Below are 25,437 nucleotides of genomic sequence, written 5' to 3'. Positions count from 1 at the left end.
TGTAAGTCCATCATTTTGCTATTATTTTTCTATTTGTTCTGTGTTTTGTTTCATTCATTTTTTCTGACTTATTTAAAAGTGTGTCCTTAAATATTTAATTATTTGATTAAATACATTGAATAATCAAGTATTTTGTTATTCCCTTTACCTTCTCTATTTTATCTTATCTATTAGCATTTCAGTTTTGCCCTATTTTATTATTCTTTTGAAATTATAATACAGAACCTTGATTTATTACCATCTACCTTTAATTATCATTTTCTACAAGTTCTCAGCAATAAAATATCCACACCAGTTTTACTTCATTTATCCTCTCACTTTGTCTTATTATTGTAATATATTTTACTTCTGCATTTGCATAAGCCTTACAAGACATTGTTATTGTTTTAAATCTCAATATTCTTTTATATTTGCCAATAATTTACCCTTTCAAGCCCTCTTCACTTCTTTCACCTGGGATCATTTTCCGGCAAACCAAATAACTTCCTTTAAAATTTCTTGTAGTGCTGGTCTACTGGTAAAACAAAATATTGCTCAATGTTTGTTTGTAGGAATATGTGTTTCTCTTTCAGTTTTTAGGGAATTTTCATAATTTATAGAATTCCATGTTGGTAGGGTTTTTTTTTTTTTTGTCCTTTACTTTTAAGATGCCATTCCACTGTCTCCTGGCTTCCATTATTTTTGTTATAAAGTCAGCAGTCCTGTTGTTGCTTCTTTGAAGGTAATGTATCTTTATCACCCAGGTGCTGTCAAATTTTCTTTTTTTCTTTTTCCTTTTTTTTTTGACATGGAATCTTACTCTGTCACCCAAGCTGGGCCAAGTAGCTGGGATTACAGGTGCCCACGACCATGCCTGGCTAATTTCTGTATTTTTAGTAGAGACAGGGTTTCACCATGTTAGCCAGGCTGGTCTCGAACTCCTGACCTCAAGTGATCTGCCTGCCTTGACCTCCCAAAGTCCTTTATCTTTAGAGTTCAGATGTCTGGTTATGATGTATAGGTGTAACTTTCTTTACATTTATCCTACTTGTGGGTTCACCAAACATCTAGAATCTATAGTTAATATATCAGTTTTGAACATTTTCACCCGTCAAATATTACTTCTGTCCAATTCTCTCTCCTCTGTTTGAGGCTCTAGTGATACATAAGTTGGATATTTTGACAGTGCCCCACACATATCTTGCATTTTGATCACTCTTTTCTATCCCTTTTTTTTCTCTGTGCTTTGGTTTGATTTCCTATTGACCGATATGTGTACTTTACTACAAATTTATTTAAGAATTTCCTGGCTGGGTGCGGTGGCTCATGTCTGTAATCCCAGCACTTTGGGAGGCCAAGGCAGGTGGATTACAAGGTCAGGAGATCGAGACCATCCTGGCTAACACGGTGAAACCCTGTCTCTACTAAAAATACAAAAAAATTAGCCGGGTGTGGTGTCGGGTGCCTGTAGTCCCAGCTACTCGGAAGGCTGAGGCAGGAGAATGGCGTGAACCGAAGGCAGAGCTTGCAGTGAGCCAAGATTGCACCACTGCACTCCAGGCAGGGTGACAGAGTGAGACTCCATCTCAAAAAAAAAAAAAAAAAAAAAAAAAAAATTTCCTAATTTCACTTTTCCAGCTCTAGATGTTCATTCTATTCTTTTTTCCCATTATTTGTCAGGTTTATTGAAGTATAACTTACACCCAAAATCCACCCAACAGAGTACAATTCTGTGACTTTTAAGAACACAAGATATAGAACATCTCCCCCCATAATTTGTTCCTCTTTGTAGTCAACCCTTCCACCTTCCCCCAGCAACTGTTTTCTGTTCCATTTCTTTTTTTATAAATTGTAATTCTCTATTTTTAACCTATTTTAAAACTTTTCCATTTTAACATATTTTTACAGTTATTTTAAAGCCCTTGTCTGTGCATCTTGATTGTCTGTGGGTCTACTTATACAATCCGCTTTTCTTTCTGTTTTTTGGCCACATTTCCTAGATATTCTATGTATTTTCTGGGGATTGTATATAAAAGAACGTTAGAGATTAAGGTGGATGGTATTTTCCACCAGAGAGGGTTCATGTTTCCTTTGTTAGGCAGAGAGTATTGAGCTGTGTGAGAGCTGGGATGTAGCTTCAGTTAGATTCAGTTTGCCTCTGGTTTTGAATGTCTTGAGAATGACACCTGCTCCCTCTAGCAGGACTTTGTCTCCTAAGCTTCACGAAACTATAGGTGCTTTCACTCTGCCTTTTCAGCCCAGACTTATCCAACATCCCCAGGGGAAAAAAGACCAGAGATCTCAGCTTACCTAGAAATGGAATTTCTCTGTGGAATTTTGTTCAGATAGTTCTCTTATATTTGTAATTGCTGTTAATTCCAAAAACTACACTATAACTTTTAGGGAGATTAAATTCAAGCACAGTGTTTGCATCTTTATTATTTATATGTCTTTCGTGGCATATTAGGGCTTCCTGTATAATCAAAATGTATGTTCCGTCTATAACATCTGAATGGGAGGTGGTATGCAATAGTAGGAAGTTAGCCCTTCACAGTCAGAGTACCACTTTTAATCTGAAGTCCCAAGAAGATAGGTCAAGGAAAATATTGTGAGCTTTAATTTCCTGGAGTATATGTGAGAATAAGTGGTGTCTAAGGTCCTCATTTTACCTTTTATTTTTATTTATTTATTTTGAGACAGAGTCTTGCTCTGTCGCCCAGGCTGGAGTGCAGTGGTACAATCTTGGCTCACTGCAACTTCTGCCTCCCAAGTTCAAGCAATTCTCCTGCCCCAGCCTCCCGAGTAGCTGGGATTACAGGCATATGCCACCACACCCAATTGTATTGTAAAAATACAATAATTTTTGTATTTTTAGTAGAGATGGGGTTTCACCATGTTGGACAGGCTGATCTCGAACCCCTGACCTCAAGTGACCCACCCACCTTGGCCTCCCAGAGTGCTGGGATTACAGGTGTGAGCTACCGTGCCTGGCCATTTTACCTTTTAAAACATTAGGATATATTTTAGACATTCATAGAACAGACTTCAGGCATAAATGAGATCAACACCTGAGCATCTGCTACCCAGTGCAATAGAATATAACAACACTTTGAAGTACTCCTCCCTCCTTGATATCATCCCCCTTTATCCTTTTCTAAGTAGCCATTATCCTGAATTTTATCATTTCCTTATCATTTTTACCACACCTGTAGGCCAGCCCAAACAATAAATTGTCTGATGTATGGGCATTTAAACTTTACATCACTTTATACTGTACAAGTTCCCGTGCAATTGTTTTGCCTCCAGGCTTCATGCTTGTGAGTTTTGCTAAGCGATGTGGGCAGCTATCGGGAAAGACCTAACTTGTCTCAAAGTTCTGTGCTTCAGTTTCCTCCACTATAAAATCAGCAGAGAGTTTAAAGTGGATCATCTTGAAATACTCTTCCAGATCTGAAATTCTAATTTTACTTTTTATGAGTATAGAGGTATACAGTTTGTTCTAACAATATAGTTCTGGTCATAATTATGATTTGAGGTCTGCTGGTTGATCAGGCACACAATCCCTATGGCAAATATGTCATGGCATTATTTTCAGATGTTATAGCAAAATTTAAAGATTACTTGAATAGAATACTTCAGTGCAAGACAAGCAAGTGGCACATGCAATGATCAGGGAAGAATGAATTTACAATGCAAAAATGCAAAGTTTATTTTCTTAAATAAAATACTATATTCATATCTATACAAATAATTATTACAACCATTAAAATGTTACATTTAACAATAAAAATTTCCAAACTTTAAACAAGAGGATGGTTCAGAATATTCACACCCTAATACAATGCATTTGTAAAAAGATGTCAAAATAAACAGGACCTATTCTTATTTACAACTGTAGGACAATCCTGATCATATTATACATATCTGCTCTGGATTCCATTACAAAACAAATTAGTTTCCATAAGAATTATAAACCAGGAGATTTACAGTAATAGGACAGTGTGCAGCAGACACTGCTGCCATGGTAATAGATACAAATATTACACTATTGAAAGCACTAAAATTAGTTTTTTTCGGGTGACTGCCCTACAGTAAGCTTCTCACCCAGTGTATCTATAAATAATTTGTGAAGGTAATTATGTTCTCCTCAGATTTTTCAACTTTTTTTTACCAAAGTGAAAATATATATATGTATATATATTTATATAGCCTGCTGAAAGTGGAAGCGAGTCTTTTCTTCACAGTAACACAACTGCAGCATCTTAACACTGTCTGGTCCCTTTCTTCTTGGAAGATCAATAGTTCAACTCCCCTTAAGTGTTACCACTATAGTCAAGCCCAGTACCTCAGTGACTTCACAGATGAAAAATGATTTGAAGACTTCAGGGGTGGGAGCACAGAGAAGTCTCAGAAAAGTGAAGGGATTTAGATACATCTAACTTTAAGTTCCTATGACATAGTATGGTGTTAGCATGGTGTATAGCTGTATACACAACTGAGGGAAAGAAATTAAAGATCATCTTTTTTAAAAATGTGTTAAATTACAAATAAACAGTTATCTTCTGTCTTATGAAATCTCTAATGACAGGATTATGCAGTCATCCAAAATTCCCCAATTTGTATATTATGCCCAATGTTTACAACCCAAGTTGGCTCATGTTTATGAAGCATCTGACCACATACACATGCCAGAAAAAGATTACAGTTGGTACAGTTTGTGTAAATCTAGAAATAAGGATGTTGAATGACCACCACATACAAGCTCTGAGTTTAACAGGAGTTTTGTTACTAAGTTTTTTGTTTTTTTTACAAATCAACATCAAAGATGGCTCAGAGAATGATAAGGCAACAGTGAGAAACATCAGCTGTACTTGTCGAGAAGGTGTCTGATTACACAGCATGTACCATCCCAGCTGGCCCTTTGCTATAACAGAGGAGTGGGTGAGTGATATGTTCCAACAGCTGGTCTAAAGACCAGAGGCACAGTTTCAGGTAAAGTGCAGGAACAGGGTAGAGGCTACAGGTGGAAAGATCTAGAAGCTCTGTGTCCAACAAGGTCTTCACGCTTCTTACCAGCGTGGACTGCCTCAATCTAAATTTGGTGTCCCCCCTCCACAGGTTCTAGTAGAAACCTATGCATGAAGAATAGAATGCAGACAGAATATAGTTAAATCCAAAAAAGGCCCTTTTCTGTCAAACCCTGGGGAAAGAAAAATGGTAACGTTCAGCCAAAAAGACATCTTGAGAAGAAACTAACTTCTGCCTTTAATTTGCATATAGGTATCATAAAATCATCACTCACAGATTAACTTCACTAGTTTGTCTGGTTGTTGGCTATTACTGTTGCCCTCTGGATGTACACAGCCACAGGCACACTACCTCCAAGCAAAGGTAGCATTTATATAGACAACAGAATTACAAAAATGGCTTCCAGGCTCCAAAGCTGTTTCATTTTGGTATCACCCTTGCCCTTTCATTCTTCACAGGAAAAAACAAGGCCAACCAAACCAAGGGACAGAGCTATATGGCACATTGAAATATTTTAAATCAATTCTGAACTAATTTTGTTTCAAGAAATTATTGTTTCTCTTTAAGACAATACGAGGCATACTGGTTCCCTAAGCCAAGACTTGGGAATCACTGATTTGGGAGTATGACTCACTACCACACGCTGATCCATACATGGTGGGCCCAATAAATGTTTCAAGGCAAAGGAGTAATCATCCCGCTAAGGAAATGACCGGCTTCCCTGAGCCCTATTTGACATGGAGCAGATAGAAGAGCGTAAGTGCCTACATATCAAAGGGAAGATAAAGCTAAGAAGATGCATATTCATAAGATCTTACCCTTTCTCAAAATTTTTTAATTTTACTCCCATTAAAACGTACTTCCACATTTTTTGGAGTATAAGTTTTAGCCTCTCCATGAAATGGCTAATGTTAGAAGGCAAGAGCAAGGCAAATAAATTATCTTTAAAATACTTAAATCATTTTGTATTTTAAGAAGCCTAATTTTTAAAAGTTGATCTTTGTTGCAGTTCAATATAACCCTGATATGTGACTGGAAAATGCTGCAAAAGAATAACCCCCTCCTTTCTCTTTCCCCAGTTCTGATATGTTAAATTTTATGAAGCAAGACCACTGAGGAATTCCTACACCTTACCTAGAAAAAAGGTGCCATCTCTGGTACTCCAAAAGGTCTTACAATAAAAACAAAAATAAATTTCCTGAACTGGTATAAAACAACATATAAGCCATCCCAGAGCAACTTGTATTTTCCAAAAAAAAAAAAAAAGAAAGAAAGAAAGAAACAACATCAAACTAGATTCCTTTCACCTATGATTGACACATTAAACGTTTACGCATGAAGAGAATCTGGAATTTTTCCCTTCATGAGAAGTTATTGTTAAATGTTGAAAGGAATTAACCACTTTTTATAACTGATTCTGTGATCAATAATGCTAAAAAAGAGACAGAGAAATGATTTAATCAATGACTGTCACTCATGACTCAGACATAACTTCATGTATTTCCAGAAGTTAAAAAATTTAAATCAATTCTGAACTAATTTTGTTTCAAGAAATTCTTGTTGCTCTTTAAGAGAATACGAGGCATACTGGTTCCCAAAGCCAAGACTTGGGAATCACTGATTTGGGAGTATGACTTACTATCACACGCTGATCCATACATGGTGGGCCCAATAAATGCTTCAAGGCAAAGAAGTAATCATCCCGCTAAGGAAATGACCAGCTTCCCTGAGCCCTATTGGACATGGAGCAGGCCAAGAATAAGGTTACATTTATTATAACCACAATTGACTATGTTTTCTGCCATCCCTTTACCAAAAATTATATCCAGATTAACACTAGATACAACAAATTTCTTCCCAAAAATCACGTAGCTCTAATTATCAAATACTTAATACTGCTAGTAAATCTCATATATTCATGCTTTTAAATCAAATAAGGGTACTATGGTCTGAACACTTTCAGAATTAAGCCATGTATGAACTGAAGTCTTACATACAAATGCATACATCTGTAAAGTAATTAGGGCTACACGTAAGCAGGAGCCAATTATTCACAGATGGTCACATTTTTCCTCAGATGGTCAAATAAGGCTTATTGAGACTCTTTCAAGATCAAAATGTTACACTGTTGGAATGAAAGCTCCAAGAAATGCAAATACTATGTCTGAACACAGCTAAGCAGGAAAATACAATTAATGCAACAGAAATACTTGAAAGTCACAGGCTTTCAGGCCTTTGTATTGCAATGTTCAAACTGAGCTTCTCCTTAGCCTGTTACCTTACTTTCAATTATGTCTAGCAGTCCCCAGTACTTCAGAACAGCCACCGTAGAGAGTGTGTGTGTGTGTGTGTGTGTGTGTATGAATGTGTGTGTGTGTATGAGAGACAGACACAGAGGCAGTGAGAGACAGACAGATGAGAGAGGGAGAGAGGGAAATGAATAGCCAAACACATGGAAAACTGTCCTTCTTGAAACTGGCAGACTGGACCTTTCAAGTACAAAGAAAAATTTGAATGTTGCAGCTTAAAATTCAGTTAAGAGAATTAAAAAGCAAACCATAAATGCCACATTTTTCCTCAATAAAAAGTTTTGACTACTGTGTTTATCTGTTGTCTTGAGTAACTTATTCATGAAGCTCTCCTATTCTTCCCCAAGACCATTCTGAAGGAAGAAAATACAGGTTGTTCTTGCTTTGTAAGCAAGAAAAAAAAAATATTGTATATTTTTTTGTCCCTAGGAGGCTGCTTGGTTGGCAGCAGAAAAAGATAGGAGAGTTTGGTAAGAACAGTTAAAGAGGCACAACTGACCCTTTTGCTGAGTCTTTAGAAGAGGTATTCACTGGAGTTAACTGCTCTGACCAACCCTTAGGAAGCTTTTTAGGATTAAAAAAAAAAAGGGGGGGGGGGGCTGGGAGGGGTGGCTCATGCCTGTAATTCCAGGACTTCGGGAGGCCGAGGTGGGTGGATCACCTGATGTCAGGAGTTCAAGACCAGCCTGGCCAAGATGGTGAAACCCTGTCTCTACTAAAAATATAAAAATTAGCCACGTGTAGTGGCACAGACCTGTAATCCCAGCTACTCGGGAGGCTGAGGCTCGAGAATTGCTTGAACCCAGGAGGCAGAGGCTGCAGTGAGCCGAGATCCTGCCACTGTAGACTCCTGCCTGGGTGACAGAGTGACCTTGAATATCTCCTGAGGAAGAGGAATTTGAAAAAGGAATATTCAAGGTGCTGTTCCTGGTGTTAATTGCACCTAACAACACTCTAGCCTGGGTGACAGAGTCTCAAAAAAAAAGAAAAGAAGAAAGAAAAGAAAAGCTGGTCCTTGAGTTCACTTTGTTAACAAGGCAGATAAAACAATTTCTGTGCATCTCTCCCACCCCATCCCATTTTTGGCAGAATATAAAAAGAACAAAAAGTAATGGACTTCACAGGTTTAAGAAAAGGAATATATGCCATTGTTTTCTTAGTTTTTAAGTTTTCAAATTTTAATATGGGTTTTTAAATGTATTATAAACTTCTGTGGGGCTTTTAAAAACCCGTACCTAGGCCGAGCACGGTGGCTCATGCCTGTAATCCTGGCACTTTGGGAGGCCGAGGCGGGTGGATCACGAGGTCAGGAGATCAAGACCATCCTGGCTAACATGGTGAAACCCCATCTCTACTAAAAATACAAAAAATTAGCCAGGTGTGGTGGCACGTGCCTGTAGTCCCAGCTACTCAGGAGGCTGAGGCAGGAGAATCGCTTGAACCCGGGAGGTGGAGCTTGCAGTAAGCTGAGATCGTGCCACTGCACTCCAGCCTGGGCAACAGAGCCAGACTCCATCTATTTAAAAAAAAAAAAATCCTACCTATATCAAGTTCTTCTATGCTTTAGCAGGTCTCAGGTCTCAATTTCCCATTTTCAGATGGCAGGCCTGTTTTTAAAGGACCAATTCATACTTTAAAATATGTGTACACACACACACATACTTACACACACAGAGACATACAGAAAGACTACACATTTTTTGAAGCACCATTTCACATCTACCAACAAGAAAAATAACAAATTCATATTCTCATTATAATTCTGTCATGAAGGATAATAATGTAATATACAATGCCATATTTAAAATATAAATACTATCAGTAAATGAAAATACTGACAGAGCTTAAATCTCTGTTCAGAAATATTTTTAAAGTAAGGCTCAAATAAATGTGTAGATTACAAACACTATTTCCTGATCAATCCTAATATTTAAATGAATGCAAAAGAATGTATTTCAAGATCAAATAAATAGAATGAAGAGAGAATACTAAACTCAGTTGATGAAACATCCATTGTTAACTGCACCCATGCAAAACTCCACAATACAACTAACTGCTTTTACCCTTATGACTTGATGCAAAATGCAAGCACAAAATGGAGAATATGTATGTACTTAACTTTTTAGCTTTCTATATTTAAGGCTAAATAATTGTCTAAGGAAGACCTTTGCTTTAAATAATCTTGGCACATTAAAGGATAACACAGCTCCCTAATTTGAAGAACAAGACATAAAATTCAGATAATTTATGGATTGTTATAATTTAGAAAGAAGTCTCTATCTAAACCAAACTTTGAGAATAAAGGCTGATTGCTTTTATTTATTTGCTAACTGCTTGACTTTAACTACGGACATTAAACTCAACATCAGTTCAACATCTGCCATAGGTAAGAAGCTGTTCTAGATGCTGACATTAGCCAGCACTTGATTATGAGCCACTGTTTTATCAAGCTGCCTATATTTTTCAGTAGCAACTTAACTATATATTCTATAAGTTATCAACAATCAAGTTTAAAGTCTAGGCTCCCTCCTACTACCCAGTACATGACAAGATGATCTCCCCCAATTTCCAGCTAATTAGTATTTAGGAAATACCAACTTTGAAATGTAAATCTATTTGGAAAATAAAAAAGTACACCATGCAGTTGAAAACGAAAGATAACTTGTTTTCTGACAACCCAGTATCTGCACCTGACATGGCTTTCCTACATTCAGAAGATAACTGAAAACTAATTATACACACACACACAATCCTTCTCTTCATGTACATGTCTGTGCGCATGCACACACAAATACATTTGTAATCTCACTCATTACCTTTACATTTCGTTTATCAGTATTTAAACAGCTGAACTGCAGTCATGACCTAGAATATGGCTTATGTTATGGGCAGGTCTGTTTGAGGACTGCTTGGAAGAGTCAGAGGCAGAGGAATTTGCTATTGTAAGCAAAGGTGACATTGCTGAGCCATCAGGAAGCGCTGTAGCTATTTCTGGAAACAAAGATGTCATATTAAAATTGGATAAGTGAGAGTTGGTCATGTGCATTGGTGGCATATCTGGCAGAAGAGGAAAACTTGGTTGAGCAAACCCAACAGGTCTGGGAGGAGATAAAATTGATCCAAATCGGTTATTTAAACTTCCACTGTTTACCTTCTCTGTGCTAGGATTTGAGAACATCTGATTAGGAAAATAGGGGATTGAAATATCATTGGACAGTGTAGGATGAGCAGGAGAGTATGGAGGATAGAAGGAGGGCAGAGTATTTTGTGGATCTACCGGGATGAGGGCTGGAGTTCGAGTGGCACTAGGCTGAGTAACCTGTGGAATGAAAGAAGCATTAGCATTTATTGGTGGATTCATGCCACCCTCAGGAATAAAAGAAAAACCAAAATTTTGTGATAGCGTATGCTGGTCAGGACCTGAATTATCATTAGGTACTTGTGGGCTATCAGGCATGAAACGAACAATACTTCCTCTCTTCTCTGTAGCAGGTTGTTGACGTCCAAGAATCATACTGCCACCAGTAGAGAGAGGAAGATGGGGAAGACTTGGATCAAAGACAGTACTTTGCCTCTGGTTTCCAGAACGATTCCTTTCAGGTTGACGAATTTTGGAACCACTGCTGTCTTGCAGGGGATGCCTTGATCTCTGGGGAACTGAAGAATTAGCTTGACGTACAGCAGGGCCTTGATCGCCATTTCCATGAGACACAGATGGATGTGGCAACGCTGGCCTTGCAACCCCATGCATGTTGGTTGTGACTGGAGGGTTCATGTGGCCCTTGGTCGCATGACTGTCAGTAATCCTCATGGGATTGGATTTCTGTACAGAAACATTGGGGCTTGTGTTTCGACCTTGAATATCTCCTGAGGAAGAGGAACTTGAAAAAGGAATATTCAAGGTGCTGTTCCTGGCGTTAATTGCACCTAACGACATGTCACAACTTTCCCTATTCTGACTCTCACTCTCTCTTCTAATATGGACATTTTCATGAGTTGGGGGACAATTATATTCAATTGCAGAAGATGTACCACACTGTGTATTCCTCTGATGTTCTGAGAGTGACCTCTGGCTCCCAATGACCTGATCACTGAGGTGAGGGGCAAGTAAGCTCTGCATGAAACTTTGGTGACAAGTATTTTCACTGTCCCTTGATGGAATACCATTTCCTGTTGGGATGCTCTGAACTGGTGGGTAAGGTAATCTCTTTTGACGGTCAATTGGTGGGGGGCCAGTGTTTTGACTAATTCGAAAAGCCTGGGACTGCATACTCCGCAATGATGATACAGGGTTACCTATTTCATTGTTTCTTGAAGATTGTACTTCAAAATTACTCTGGGGCTGTTGACTAGCTCCACTTGGTTTAAACGTCTGACAATCAGAAAGGCGGATATCTGAGGCTACAGTATGGTCCACACGACCCTGCATATTATGAATAGCCAAACTCTTATTTCTGGGAACATCAAGATAGCTTCTCATTTCAAGCTGATCTGAAACTCTGGAACCCTGAATTGATATCCCCATTCTCTGCTCTGAATTAGAAGATGTCTTTCCAATGAGTGCCTCAGCAGAATAACTTGAAACTCTATTTCTCTCTGGCCTGTGTGGAGTACAGGTCATGTCTGAAGATCTAGTCACAATACTTGGTTGGGACACTATTTGCTGCTCTAAGCCTCTTGATGTCAAAAGCCTCTGCATTGGATTATGCCCAGATACATGTTCAGATGAAACCCCTGAACCTTGCTGTCTGCTTCCAACTTCCTGCTGTTGGTGCATAATATCTTGATTGAGATGGTTCTGGGGATGGTTATGATGGTTCCGACTAGTTGAAGGGTTTTCACAGCTCTTCTCTGTCTGGGAGCTTCCAAAGTGTTGCTGCATTTGTTGCTGCATCTGCTGATGGTGGGGATGTGGCTGGCCACTCTTGGATCGGGATTGGTCAGTTCCATGGTGCTTCGGTTGTAAGGAAAGCTGAGAGGTCTGGGTGCCCTGAACAAGATTCCTCTTTTTCTGCATCTGAACTTCCTGTTGCAGAGTCCTCTGTTGGTGGACATTATGGGGCTGAGAGTGGACAGAGCTCTCTGCATGAGGTACATGATGCTGCATTTGATATAAGTGATGCCTCTCTCTTAATTGCCCTGCTTGTTGTTGTTGTTGCTGCTGCTGCTGCTGCTGCTTTATGTATAGATGGTTACTATGAAGGTGAGATACACCTTGAGCTGGAACATGCTGCTGCAGGGCCTGTAGATGCTGACTTGCCTGGGTTTGCTGCTGTTCAGCAACTGAAGGCTGAGAACCACACTGAACTTCAGTTTGCCTCAATGCAGGAGCCACAAAGTTGTTGCTAGGTGGAAATAATCGTGTAAGGCCATCTCCATGAGCTGGGTTGCTAACAGGCACAACTGAGTTTGAAGAATTAGGAGGGATCTGACTGACCATTATTTGAGTTTGATCAGAAATGGTGTCTGGAGTTCTACTCATCAGGGACATACTTTCAAGCCTAAGGGGGGCTGGCTGACAGTGCTTTTGACGTTTAGCTGAAGACAGTAAAAGGTCATCTTGGACAGCACGCTTAGCAGAATCCTTACGGCTTTCATGACTTGGCTTTAAGAGTGGCTCTTGAATCTGTGAATTTGGTATGGTACTAGTCATAGTATTTAGCTGTTCTTGGGAATATTCGGTCATCAGAGATGGTCCAGGAGGTTGACTGCCATAGGAGCTAGATGAAATGGTCAGATTAACCGTTGCAGGCACAGTTGTTTGCTCTGAGGTTGGGGATAAACCCGCACAGCTGGCCAGAGGATGGCTGATGCTGCTCTGATGGATAAGATTATTCACGCTTAAACTGGTGATGCTTGGTGGCTGAGAAGTTGAATCCTGTAAAGATGCATTTGATGTTTTAATTCCTAGAGAACAACTTGGTTTTTCAAGGGTCCTCTCCACAGTTGCTTCAATTGAACCCTGAGAATTAAATTCATTTGATGTTGCTTCTGCCTGTCCTGTGCCATTCTCTTTAGGTATCTGTGATTTGAAAGGTGGGTGTCCCTCTAACAATGATGCTTCAGAAGGCTTTGAAGCAACTTCTCTTATATCAGCCTGGAGGCCAACTCTTCCCTTCTCAAGGTTCTCCTGGTCAAAAATAGCTCTTGCTGCAAGAGCTACTATATCAGTTTGCTCTACAAAGGTACAGCTGTCACATGTATTAGTTGTTGCATTGCTGGTCACATCTTCTCTTGTTGTTTCAGGAAGCATGGATGCAACTGAGAAACTACGACTACTGCCAGAGCTGGTTGACATGGGAGAGTCGGCCTGTCTACCGGTGATCAAAGAACCATTAATAACCTCTTGATCAGGGAGGCAGGAATGATGCTGTGGAGGATCTCTATCATCATTGTTCATCAGTAATAGTTCCTGTTTGGGATGTAAATTCACACTTGAATCAACTATTTTAGGATTTTCTGAAGAAAAGTCAGGATGATCCATCTGATCAGAAAGAGATGATTTCTGAGGGTTTTTTTTTTTAGCAAGATCAGATAGCAATGTAGTTAAACCTTGCCCCTTTAAGAGACCTGTGGTTTGCATTGTATCTGATGAATCTTGCTCAACTCTGCAAGGTTCAGCAATGATTTCTACCTCAGAAACACAGTCAGTACTTGTAGTGCTTGTTGTAGATGACAAACCAGAAACCTGAGAAACCAAAATGTGAGGATCACTTGGAGATGGAATCAATACATTGGCTGAAGTGCAGGGTTTGGCAGCATCTGATAATGCTAAACTACTTGGTGGTTTATCCTGAGATGTCTCTTGTTGTAGATTAGGGGTAGAATCTTTGGATTTTGCTGTGGCCATTGCAAAATGTTCACTCATTACAGATTCTTGGGAGGGTGGGCTGGACTTTTCTGCTGACTTAGATTTCGATACAGACTCAGGTATTAATGATTCAGAGCTTAGAACACCCAAAGAATGTGAAGCAGAAACACTCACACTATTTGCCTGGGACATAGAGACAGATGGTAACACAGCAGGGAAGCTTTCTAGCAGTCCATCATTACAGGATGGCTCTGCTGAGCCTTCAGTGTTGGGGCAGTCTAACTTGCTCACATCTCTGACTGAATTCAGGGGACACGCTGACTTGTTTGCTGCTAAGTGTTTCCTGGCACCTGGCTTCTTATTCAACCTTTTAGATTTCATGTTAGGCAAACAAGCAACAGTGTTCATTGAGGAAGTACTCACTAGATTATAAGTACTAGCTAGTGTGGCTGAACTATCTGTTGTCACAGGAGGTGCTGCAGTTGTTGTTAATGAAACACAGTTAGCTGTAGTGGTTTGACTATTTGCAGCAGTTTGAGCATTGGCAGGCTGGCTAATAGACAACTGTACACAGCTTTGCCCAGCCATCTGTGATATGCTTTGATTGAGGCTGGCCAAAGCACCAAATGTATTCAGGGCAACATTGGTATTTGGATCTTCGCTGGTGGTGGGTTGAATAATTTGCATAGGGGTTTGATTTGTAGTTCCTGATGAAGACATCACAGGCTGCAAAGCAAAGAGCTGTCCATTTAAAGAAATGGTTTGAGGCTGTTGGTTTGACATGGTAACAGAAAAAGTTTGTGTTGAGTTAGACGCTGATAAAGATGAAGGTCTTGGTAATATGTGGACAAGATGCTTTCCTCCAAAAGTCTGTGGTGTTGGAACATTTTGCACTGAATTATTAGACCCTATTACAGTATTGGCTCCATTGATAGGGAGTCGAACAGAACCAGGAGGTGGGGCAGGGAGGAGTGGCAAAGGATTCTGATTAGCAGCCTGTATGATTACTATCTGTTGACCTACTGTTTGGTTGGGAACTTCTGCCCTCATCACTGTTGGGCATGGGGTGGTGCTGGGTGGCTGAAGAATTATAACATTTTGATTAGCTGGAGCTGCATTAACAGCTGACCCAACTGGCTGAGCCATCTGAATCACTTGCATTGCTGAATTCAGTGGAAGGATATTTTTGGGAGGCTGAGATTTAACTTGTGGCTGGGCAATTAGTGGCTGCATAGGTAAAGATGGACAAGAAGGCAATGTTACAACTACTTGCTCAACTGGCTGCCCATCTGCTGGAAAGGAATTATTCAAGTTGATGCCTGTAGCCACATGTCTACTGTGGTTGCTTGTGGTGGGGCTAGTACCAGACTCATTTAATACTGGAGTCACAGCAGAAGATGGTGTCTGGCTTAAGGGCTGAATAGTGTTTCCCGCCAGTTGCAAAGTAGTCCACGTTGTCTGCGTGTTTCCAGCTGAAGAAATTCGTGTAAGGCTATTAATGTTTTTCAAATCTGAAGTACTAACACTTGAAGAAGGCAAAGAACAAGAAAGAGTCCAACCATTGTCCAAAGGGTTTCCCGAAAGAGTGCTTACAGGAATGGTGGCCTTCCCTACTCCAGGGGCAGATGATGCCACCACTGTAGCTGTACTTGTCAAGTCTGCACTCTTACTAATGATCATTGGAGAAGAATCATCTGCAGTTCTGGGAGGCTGCGAGCAGACTGTGGTGTTAACTGAAACAACAAAAGTGTTCTGAAAATCACCTCTGAAGTCCTGTATGCTCAGGCAGGACTTGTTTCCATGGTGCACTTTAGTGGCAGTTGCTGAGGAGCTGTGGGGGATGTTTGTAACACAAGGGGTCATTTTCTTCAATAATTTGGGGTTCTCTTGTCCATTCTTATTTTCAAAAGAATTTTGATCATTTAGACATGTGTGCAAAGAATGATGTTGGTGAGGCTCGGATCCAACTGAAACAGCAATCAGTGAGCCACTAGTGGCACCCAGCACATTTGATTCGCTTTCAGAGGTGGGAAGCTCGAGAATACTCTGAGCAGAAATGGCAGCAGGAAGACAAAGAGGAACAGGCTGGTTGGTAGCCAATGCAGGAACTGTGGTCTGATGCCATGGCTTGTTTTCAGAAGGGTAAACTCCAGAAATAGATACAGGAGTCACAAGATTGCAAGTCCTCTGCACTGGCACCACATTGGCAGTCTGCTTTTGTAAATTATGACTAACATTAAAAGTTATCCCCTGAACAGCTGTTCCCTGGCTGTTTCCACCAGGCTGATTCCCGTTGGAATAAACAATGATATTTTTTTGAACTTGGTCACTAGGAATAACAACAGAGACCTTTGAGTTTTTAAGATTTCCTTTCCAGTGAATTGTGGGGTCATCATATAAGCATATGTCATTAGCTTTCAGTAATTCAATATATCGGCCATTTTCTTTTTGGATTTCTTCCAGTTGTTTCCGTAGCTTTTTTATTTCTTCAGCTATAATATTAAAAACAAAAATTTATAAATACCTGAGAATGTCAGTCTTTACAATGACTTGATAAAGAACTGTATACTAAACTACTGAATTCTAATTCTAGCATTCTAAATACCTCAACTGAGACTCTTCAGCTCTTTTCTAATACAACTTCTTTTTTCTTTTTAGAATGATATTTTAATCCCTCTGCCCTCCTTTAAAAATTATAAATTTTTAAAGGTCAACTGAAAAATTACTCATAATGTAGAAACCTCAAAATTCCCAATTCAAAAATTTCCAGTAGGGCAGCTACACAGGTGAAGTAAGGGAAGACATACTGATATCATGGTAACATGCTAGCAAAATAACATTGAATATCAATATGCCATTTAAATGCTGCAGCAGCCAACATTACCTGTGATAGTAACAGACAGTCTCTTTATTTTTTATTTTCTTTTATTTTTTTTGAGACAGAGTCTTGCTCTGTGACCCAGGCTGGAGTGCAGTGGTGCGATCTCGGCTCACTGCAACCTCCACCTCCCAGGTTCAAGCAGTTCTCCTGCCTCAACCTCCCGAGTAGCTGAGATTGCAGGTGCGCACCAACACTCCCAGCTAATTTTCATATTTTTAGTAGATTCGGGGTTTCGCCATGTTGGCCAGGCTGGTCTTTAACTCCTGACCTCAAGTGATCTGCCCGCCTTGGCCTCCCAAAGTGCTGGGATTACAGGCATGAGCCACCATGCCCAGCCGACAGTCTCTTTTATAAATGGCTTTAGTTTCTATTTTATCCTTTGAAACAATTGAGACAAAAAGGAATAGAACACGTAAGAAGCAAAGTGGCACCAAAGTGCACCAAAGAAAGCATCAACAATAGAACCTGCACTTTGCTTGGTAGGGACAATGCAGGTATGCTACTGAGCAGTGAGGGCATTGTCACAGCCCTCCTTTCTAAGGTAGATAGCTTCACCTATGAGTACCACTAATGGGGCAGGCTTAGCTGTTGGTATATGCTCTGTGACCCCACACATCCCCATCTGCCTTGAAACAGTGGAGAGTATTCTCATTCCTTTTCCAAAGCATCCTATTCTCCAGGCTAATACCCTGTGAGGGAGCCTGAAATGAAAAGTTCCATTCCAACAAAGACGAGCTGAAACTAGCAGATCATTTTTCTTAGTTTAAAACTAAGAGACAAAAGAAAGATACCAGTGTCCATGGACAGTAGAAATTAAAGAACAATCATTATGGACCAGATAATAATCATGGTTCTCACTTATTGCACCTTTACTACCTGGCACATTTCATTCCTTGTTTCATTTAATAACAACAACAACTATAACAGCTAACATTTATCAAGCAATTACTCTGTGCTAGGCTTTAATCTAAGTTCTTGTATTATCTCTTTTAATCCTCATAAGAACCATGAGATGGCAATTTATATTTTATTATCACCACTTTTAGATGTGAGAAACAGGTCCAGAGCAGTTACATAATTTGCCTAAATTCAGCCAGGTAGATACTATGATTATCCTCATTTTAACATAGGGAAACTGGGACTTGGAGAGGCTAAGTAACTGACCAAAGGGTACTGAGTGAGTAAATGAAGCTGAGACTCAAACCTAGGAGGGCCTGAGTCCAAGGCCATTGCTTTGGCTACTAGATACATGCACAGTGAGCATATGGAAGAAGCCACTGAGAGAAAAAAAGAGGATAGAGCAGACGCACAGAAAAAGAACCAGAGAAATAACGATCATGACAGAAATAACAAACACAGATTTAGGCTGCCTTAGATCCCACCCCTAACCCCTGGCCTGTCTGGTCAGCTTTTTCTGAGTCCCCTGCAACTTATATTTTTCAACAATTTCCCTTTTTCCTAAGGTAACTTGATTGTCTCAGCCTCTGTGCTTTGAAATCAAAAGAGCCTTCATTAGAAAAGTCTACTCATCATTCTGTCTTACACCCCTTCTGTGGGGTGCCTCAAATAGTTGTTAAACATGGATCATTTATCTATCTGACGGCATCACAAAAAGACCTGGGACATAAACACCAGCTAAACTAGGTGAGGGGGGAAGCTGCTAATATTTAACTAAAAGTAAACAAGGAGAATTCTGAATGCCGACCTCCTAGGTAGGCTTTCCAATATCTTTCCCATCATTACAATAAACACAGCCCAGCACTGACTTTACCTCAGGCAATTCTGCCCTTTTTTCTCTCCTTTTAAGGTGGCCTACTGAGTTGTCACAGGAAATTCTCTCCTTGCACTTGTCAGGGGCATAAATAAAAGACAATTTCAAACTGGCCTACCCTGAGCTTTACACTTGCCTGGAATATTTTTTTCCCACTGCTATAAGGAAACTTTCTCTCCAATGCTAATGGAAAAAGAGAACTCATTTGATGGCATTAAAAAGTCACCTTTATCTAAGAATCAAGTATCATTAAATGATCAGGCAGTTTGATGCACACATTAAAAGTAGTATAAACAAAATGAATGTTTTGGCCTTTTTTGTTAATGCATAGTTAAGTCTTGGCACAGGCATATCCTAATCTTTTTAAATTTCACTGAGCAGAACTCCCCCACTTACATCTTCTTATGGGATTGCCCTAACTGCAATGTCCAACTGGAATAAAGGCGATTTAGCATTACCAGTATCATGAGTTAGGCAAACATGAAATACACAGAAGAGTTCAAAGTCAAAACTATGTATGCCTGCAAGATAAGAGGTGCTCACAGAGGAGAAAGAGTTAGACTAAAATGAATTTATTGGTAACATTATTCTTCCAGACCCACTGAATGCAGGGTCTTAATAATGTCTTGGGGCCAAAAAGCTTTCTGTCATAATATAAATTTCACTGTGACATAAACACCTAAACATTTTAAAATACAACAAAAAGTAAGAACTTTTAAATCTTTACCTTGTTCATTGTTTCCTCCATTAAGCAGGAGTTCATCATTTTGCCTTTTCAATTCTGTTATATATTTAAAGGCTTGGTCCAGGATCATATTCTTGCTCTGTCCAAGAAAGTTTTAAAAATTTACAAGTTTCACTGAAGGGTAAGAACTTGCCATATGAAACTTTAAGCTTTGTCTTTATCACATATATGATATTTATCTTCTCAAAATTTAAAACAGGCACCATATTCAAAAGCTTCTACTGTATATTTTCATTTATTAAATGGTTATTGGGCAGCTAATGAGTGGCAGGCTCTGTTCTAGGCACTGGGGATATAATAGTAAAACAAACAAAGTCCCTGTCCTTGAAGAATACACACACACACACACACACACACACACACACACACACACACAGGAATGCTATGAAGAAATATAAAGCAGGGTAAAGAGGGAGCTAGAGTGATGGTGGAGGTTACTTTGTGCAATGGACTGAATGTTTGTGCCCCCTAAAATTCATATGTCTAAACCCTTATCCCCGATGTGATGATTTTTGGGAGGTAATTAGGTCATGAAGGTGGAGCCCTCATGATGGGATTAGTGCCCTATAAGAAGAGACAGAGATGATCTCTCTCTCTGTCTGCCACTTGAGGACATAACTAGGAAGTGGGTCATCGCCAGGAAGTGAATTGGCTGGCACTTGATATTGGACTTCCCAGCTTCCAGAACTGTGAGAAATTAAAGTTACCCAGTCTATGGCATTTTTGTTGTAGCAGCCTGAACTAAGACACTGAGAACATTTGTTGTATATGGAGGTTGGGGAAGGGCCCTGAATAAGGTGATACCTGAGCAAAAACTGGAAGGAAGTGAAAGGAAGCAGGCCCTGCAGATATATGGGAAAAGGGAGTCCAGACAGCAGGATCAGAAGGGCAGGGCCCTCAGCCAAGCTAGGCTCGGCACGTTGGAGGAATGGTAAGGAGGTGAGCCGAGCTACAGTGGAGTACATATGGGAAGAGTAGTAGAAGAGGCCAGAGAAGGCCTTCAAGATTTTGTAAAGGTTTTGGATTTTAATGTTATTCTTTACTCTGTTTACCACAACTACGAATTATTCTAAATAATAGGTCAAGAGAGGAATGTCACTTGATTGAGTTTTGGTGTCACACTTCCAGTAAATTGTATTCCTAAGCTTTTTCAAAAAGATTGTACGTTATGTTTAAGTATTCCTTTATTCTCATGTCCAATACATGCCTATATACATCTTTTTTAAAAACTCAGACAAGGCCAGGCGCAGTGGCTCATGCCTATAATCCCAGCACTTTGGGAGGCCGAGGTGGGCAGACACTTGAGGTCAGGAATTTGAGACCAGCCTGGCCAAAATCCCGTCTCTATCAAAATTACAAAAACATTAGCCAGGCATGGTGGCGCACACGTGTAATGCCAGCTACTCAGTAGGCTGAGACAAGAGAATTGCTTGAACCTGGGAGGCAGAGACTGCAGTGAAGTGAGATCCTGCCACTGCACTCCAGCTTGGGCAACAGAGTGAGATTCTGTCTCAAAAGAAAAAACAGACAAACAGACAAAAGGATTTTGTATTTCCTTACATTTAAAAATATATCTTGGCGGCCGGGTACGGTGGCTCACGCCTGTAATCCCAGCACTTTGGGAAGCCGAGGTGGGCAGATCACCTGAGGTCAGGAGTTCGACATGGAGAAACCCCATCTCTACTAATCTACTAAAAATACAAAATTAGCCGGGTGAGGTGGCACATGCCTGTAATCCCAGCTACTCAGGAGGCTGAGTCAGGAGAATCGCTTGAACCCAGGAGGAGGAGGTTGTGGTGAGCTGAGATTGCACCATTGCACTCCAGCCTGGGCAACAATAGCAAAACTCCATCTCAAAAAAATAATAAATATATATATATTATATATATATATATTTGCGATACTTCCATATAGCATCTAGATATCCTTCTTTTTTTTTTCTTTTTTGAGACAACGTCTTGCTCTGTGGCCGAGGCTGGAGTGCAGTGGTGCGATCTCGGCTCACTGCAACCTCTGCCTCTCGGGCTCAAGCAATTCTCCTGCCTCTGCCTCTCAAGTAGTTGGGACTACAGGCACATGCCATCATGCCTGGCTAATTTTTTTTTTTTTTTTTTTTTTTTTGGTAGAGACGGGGTTTCACCATGTTGGCCAGGCTGGTCTCAAACTCCTGACCTCAGATGATCCTCCCACCTTGGTCTCCCAAAGTGGTGGGATTACAGGTGTGAGCCACCATGCCCGGCCCCTACTTGTTTCTTTTTTTTTTTTTTTTTTTTGTGACAGAGTCTTGCTCTGTCGCCCGGGCTGGAGTGTAGTGGCGCGATCTCAGCTCACTGAAACCTCCGCCTCCTGGGTTCATGCCATTCTCCTGCCTCAGCCTCCTGAGTAGCTGCAGGCGCCCGCCACCATGCCGGGCTAATTTGTTGTTGTTGTTGTTGTTGTTTTAGTAGAAATGGGGTTTCACCATGTTAGCCAGGATGGTCTCGATCTCCTGACCTCATTATCTGCCTGCCTCCGTCTCCCAAAGTGCTGGGATTACAGGTGTGAGCCACCGCGCCCGGACTACTTATTGTTGCTAATGACTGTATTTATTTTATTTACCAGTCTATTATTGATAAATATTTAAGATACCTTAACAGTCATTTCTGGTTTTTATCCTTTAGCTATCAAGAATGTTGCAATGAATATTTAACCTCTACTCCAGGATATATATTATTAGCTATCTCTGGTACTTTGTAGATAACTCTTTTCATGTAGGAATCACTGTGATTTAGTCCTTTGTTTGGCAATTTATAATTCTGAGTTATTTACAATGAGTCCCAACAGAGACCCAATACATAAACCCAGGAAATTATTTACTACTAAGAGAAAAATAATATTGTTCTTTTTAAAAACAATAATCTGAACAAAGGCAGAACCTGATAATTCCCAGCCACCTGTCCCTCTACTGCAGACAGGGCCCAAAGCCTGTGAAGAAAATCTTAGTTGGCTCTACTTCTGATAGCCAAATACTGACTTCCTTTGCACATTCTAGAACACCAAGGAAGTAAATGGTTATGGTTTCCTTTCTTCAGAGAAACTCGCAGGGATGAAAGCCAAGAGCAGGAAAGTAAGATTTTCCTGGGCAAACATCTATGTTTACTGAGTAGCTACCTTCCATTGAGATGTGGAGAAAGAAAAACAAATTAGAAGGCATAGTGTGTGCCATTGTGGTCAAGGAAACAGAAAGCACAATTTTTAAAAAGGCTGAAAAATACATATATGGAGCCGGGTGCTGTAATCCCAGCACTTTGGGAGGCCGAGGTGGGTGGATCACTTGAGGTCAGGAGTTTGAGACCAGCCTGGCCAACATGGCAAAACCCCATCTCTACTAAAAATACAAAAATTAGCCTGGCGTGGTGGCATGCACCTGTAATCCTAGCTACTCAGGAGGCTGAGGCAAGAGAATCACTTGAACCTGGGAGGCGGAGGTTGCAATGAGCCGAGATCATACCACTGCATTCCAGCCTAGGCAATAGAGTGAGACTGTCTCAAAACAAACAAACAAACAAAAAAACCATATATGGAAGTCTAAGTCCATCCTATAGGGAAGAATGAAAGGAAATGAAGAGTAAGTCCTTTCCAAGGGAGATAACATAGAGAAGCAAGCTGATTTGCTCCTTTGACATCCTGGGAAGGCTCAACACTGAGAACCACCAGCCTCTACAGAAGGTGGAGTGAGCTGGGGGATAAAATAGAGGGGAAGTGGCTGAAAGACTTCTAATAAAGCAGTAATAAGAACCACCCCCTACCCTGCCCCCACGCACATATTCTACACAGCTTGATGACTTTCCCTTCCTGCCCAAACCACAGGAGACAAGTTTATTTTCTGTGAAATTTGAACCAGAGAATTTCAACCTCAGGGATACTTGGCACAAAAGTGGACAAGACGAGGGTCCCAAGTGGAAACAGTGGGGTAGAGTAAAACTCTGCCTACTACAGCACAAGACTCTCTAGCCCCCTAACCCCCATCCAGCTCCCAGAACTAATAGCAACCTCTTCCTCTTCCTACCAGTCCCACTCCCAGGCAGGAGACTGATGGGTTCTTCTTCAAGAAAATAAAAAAATTAATAGCTATCCCACAAAAAAAAAAAATGACAAATACTGATATGTTTTAGTTCCACAACGAGAACAATAAAACTAGCATAGCTTCTAATCATGCAACACTTAGGGCCACCAAAAGACAAACCTATTCAATCAGCTTTTTAATGCCTCATTCTCAAGTATGAAAAAAACAGCTTCAAGTCACTAAACATTTAAGGAAAACTCCCTCAAAAAAAGATGAGACAAAAAGGGGAAAAAAGGAAATCAGAGGAAAAAAACATAAACAGAAAAAAACTTCAGGAAAAAACCTACATATACTATTCAGAGGTGAGAAGATATTGTATCCACAAACATATGGTAGGAAAAGGAACAGAGAATAAGAAAAAAGACTATTGGAAATTAAAAATATAAGAGCTGCAATTAAAAACAGAAGAGCTGGAAGAGGCCAACTGGTTGAGAATGAAAAAGAGAACAGAGGGTTCCAGAAGTAAAGTCTTGAAGAAAGAAAATGGCAAATGAAAATTATGTAGTATATTTGACCTTATAGAAAACTCTACTAAGAGATGGTTGGAAGTATCAGAAGGATTAAGATAAGTATATGAAAAATTAAGCAAATTGAAAACTATGAGGTAATTATTTACTCCACCCAAAAACAAAAGCAACAAATGAAATATAATAGTACACTCCTTGGCTCAACCATGAATAATATTTACAGTTTTAAAAGCATAAAAACTGAATACCAATTTAACCAAAAGTGATAGAATTATAATGGAAGGACTGAAGAAGGAGAAGCCAGGGGAAAAGCATAACAACGAGTCAATAGATAATACCTAAAATTGAAAAATTCAGACACAGCAACATAAGTATGCTATTTAGAAATATAACAGTAAAAAAAAACACATACACAGAAGAAACGGTTGAGAATATTTGCCTCTAAGGAGCTGTGTTGGGGTTAGGAAGCAGGTAGGAGATGAATGTTTGTTGTTTTAAGCTTTTTAGTGCTGTTTGCTATGTGTCTTATTAACTTTTTGCATATATTCATTTAATTACAACATTATAATAGTGATTATTGCTTGGGAGTAAGATATCAATTTATTTTTTAAACCTTTTTATGCCTTTCATATTGTTTCAATTTTTTGTTTTTTGTTTTCAGTGGAGCACGCTTTATCCTCATTATTAGAAGGAACAAAAAGGTATCTTCATTAGAGAACACTGTCATACTTTAAGCTGAGATTTTAAGTACTACTGGGGGATAAGAGGGCATGGAGAATAAATTTTTAAAAAGATCCTTGGAAGATTCTAAGTAAGAATTTAAAAGGAGTAAGAACATGCATTGGCAGGAAAACAAAACGAAAAAATGCCTTGCAAATAGAGTGGCATATATGTAAACAGTCATATGATTAATTTAGTAATCAAGAGAAATCTGAAGAGTCTAGAAATTATATGGTACATTTGACCATGAAGAAACTGTACTAAAAGATTGTTGGAAGAATGGGAAGAATTAAAACAAGGAAATTATTAATTTCAAAAGAACCATACATAGAAACAGCAACAAAAATAATCATTCTAAGCACCAAAACAACTTAGGGAATTGTCTGTTCATAAGTAATGAATGAAGATATGAGTAGACTTCTTACCTGCTTCAGGGCAGGAGAACATGGGATCAGCTCTCCTATTCTGTTTATCCCAGCATTGATTTTCTTCTTTCTATGCCTCTCCACTAGATGGGAGAAAATTCGTTTATCAAACCTTACACTACTTAGTCAAAGTGCCCTCATTCAACCAGGGTAAAGAAGTTTTAGGTAAAGAAATCCCTAAGAAATGCTTATCAAT

The 25,437-nt window shown here is 39.7% G+C and overlaps 1 protein-coding gene across 5 annotated transcripts in view; it reads right to left on the bottom strand.

Annotated features, from left to right (window-relative positions):
• Positions 1 to 3,663: 3,663 nt before the first annotated feature.
• Positions 3,664 to 25,437, bottom strand: part of USF3 (upstream transcription factor family member 3) — a 47,895-nt gene continuing 26,121 nt past the window's right edge. For all 5 annotated transcript variants that reach the window (XM_024244215.3, XM_024244217.3, XM_054551508.2 and 2 more), the window contains 3 exons: positions 25,242 to 25,324; positions 19,507 to 19,603; positions 3,664 to 16,619 (listed from right to left, as the gene is read on the bottom strand). In XM_024244215.3, the coding sequence (XP_024099983.3) occupies positions 10,156 to 16,619; positions 19,507 to 19,603; positions 25,242 to 25,324 (6,644 nt within the window). In that variant the 3' untranslated portion in view covers positions 3,664 to 10,155. The remainder of the gene's footprint in view (positions 16,620 to 19,506; positions 19,604 to 25,241; positions 25,325 to 25,437) is intronic.

This window comes from Pongo abelii, chromosome 2 (genome assembly GCF_028885655.2).
Source record: "Pongo abelii isolate AG06213 chromosome 2, NHGRI_mPonAbe1-v2.0_pri, whole genome shotgun sequence".
In the NCBI taxonomy this organism is placed as follows: Eukaryota; Metazoa; Chordata; class Mammalia; order Primates; family Hominidae; genus Pongo; species Pongo abelii.
The sequence above is the reverse complement of the archived record's forward strand: the minus strand, read 5'-3'. Positions and strand labels throughout refer to the sequence as shown.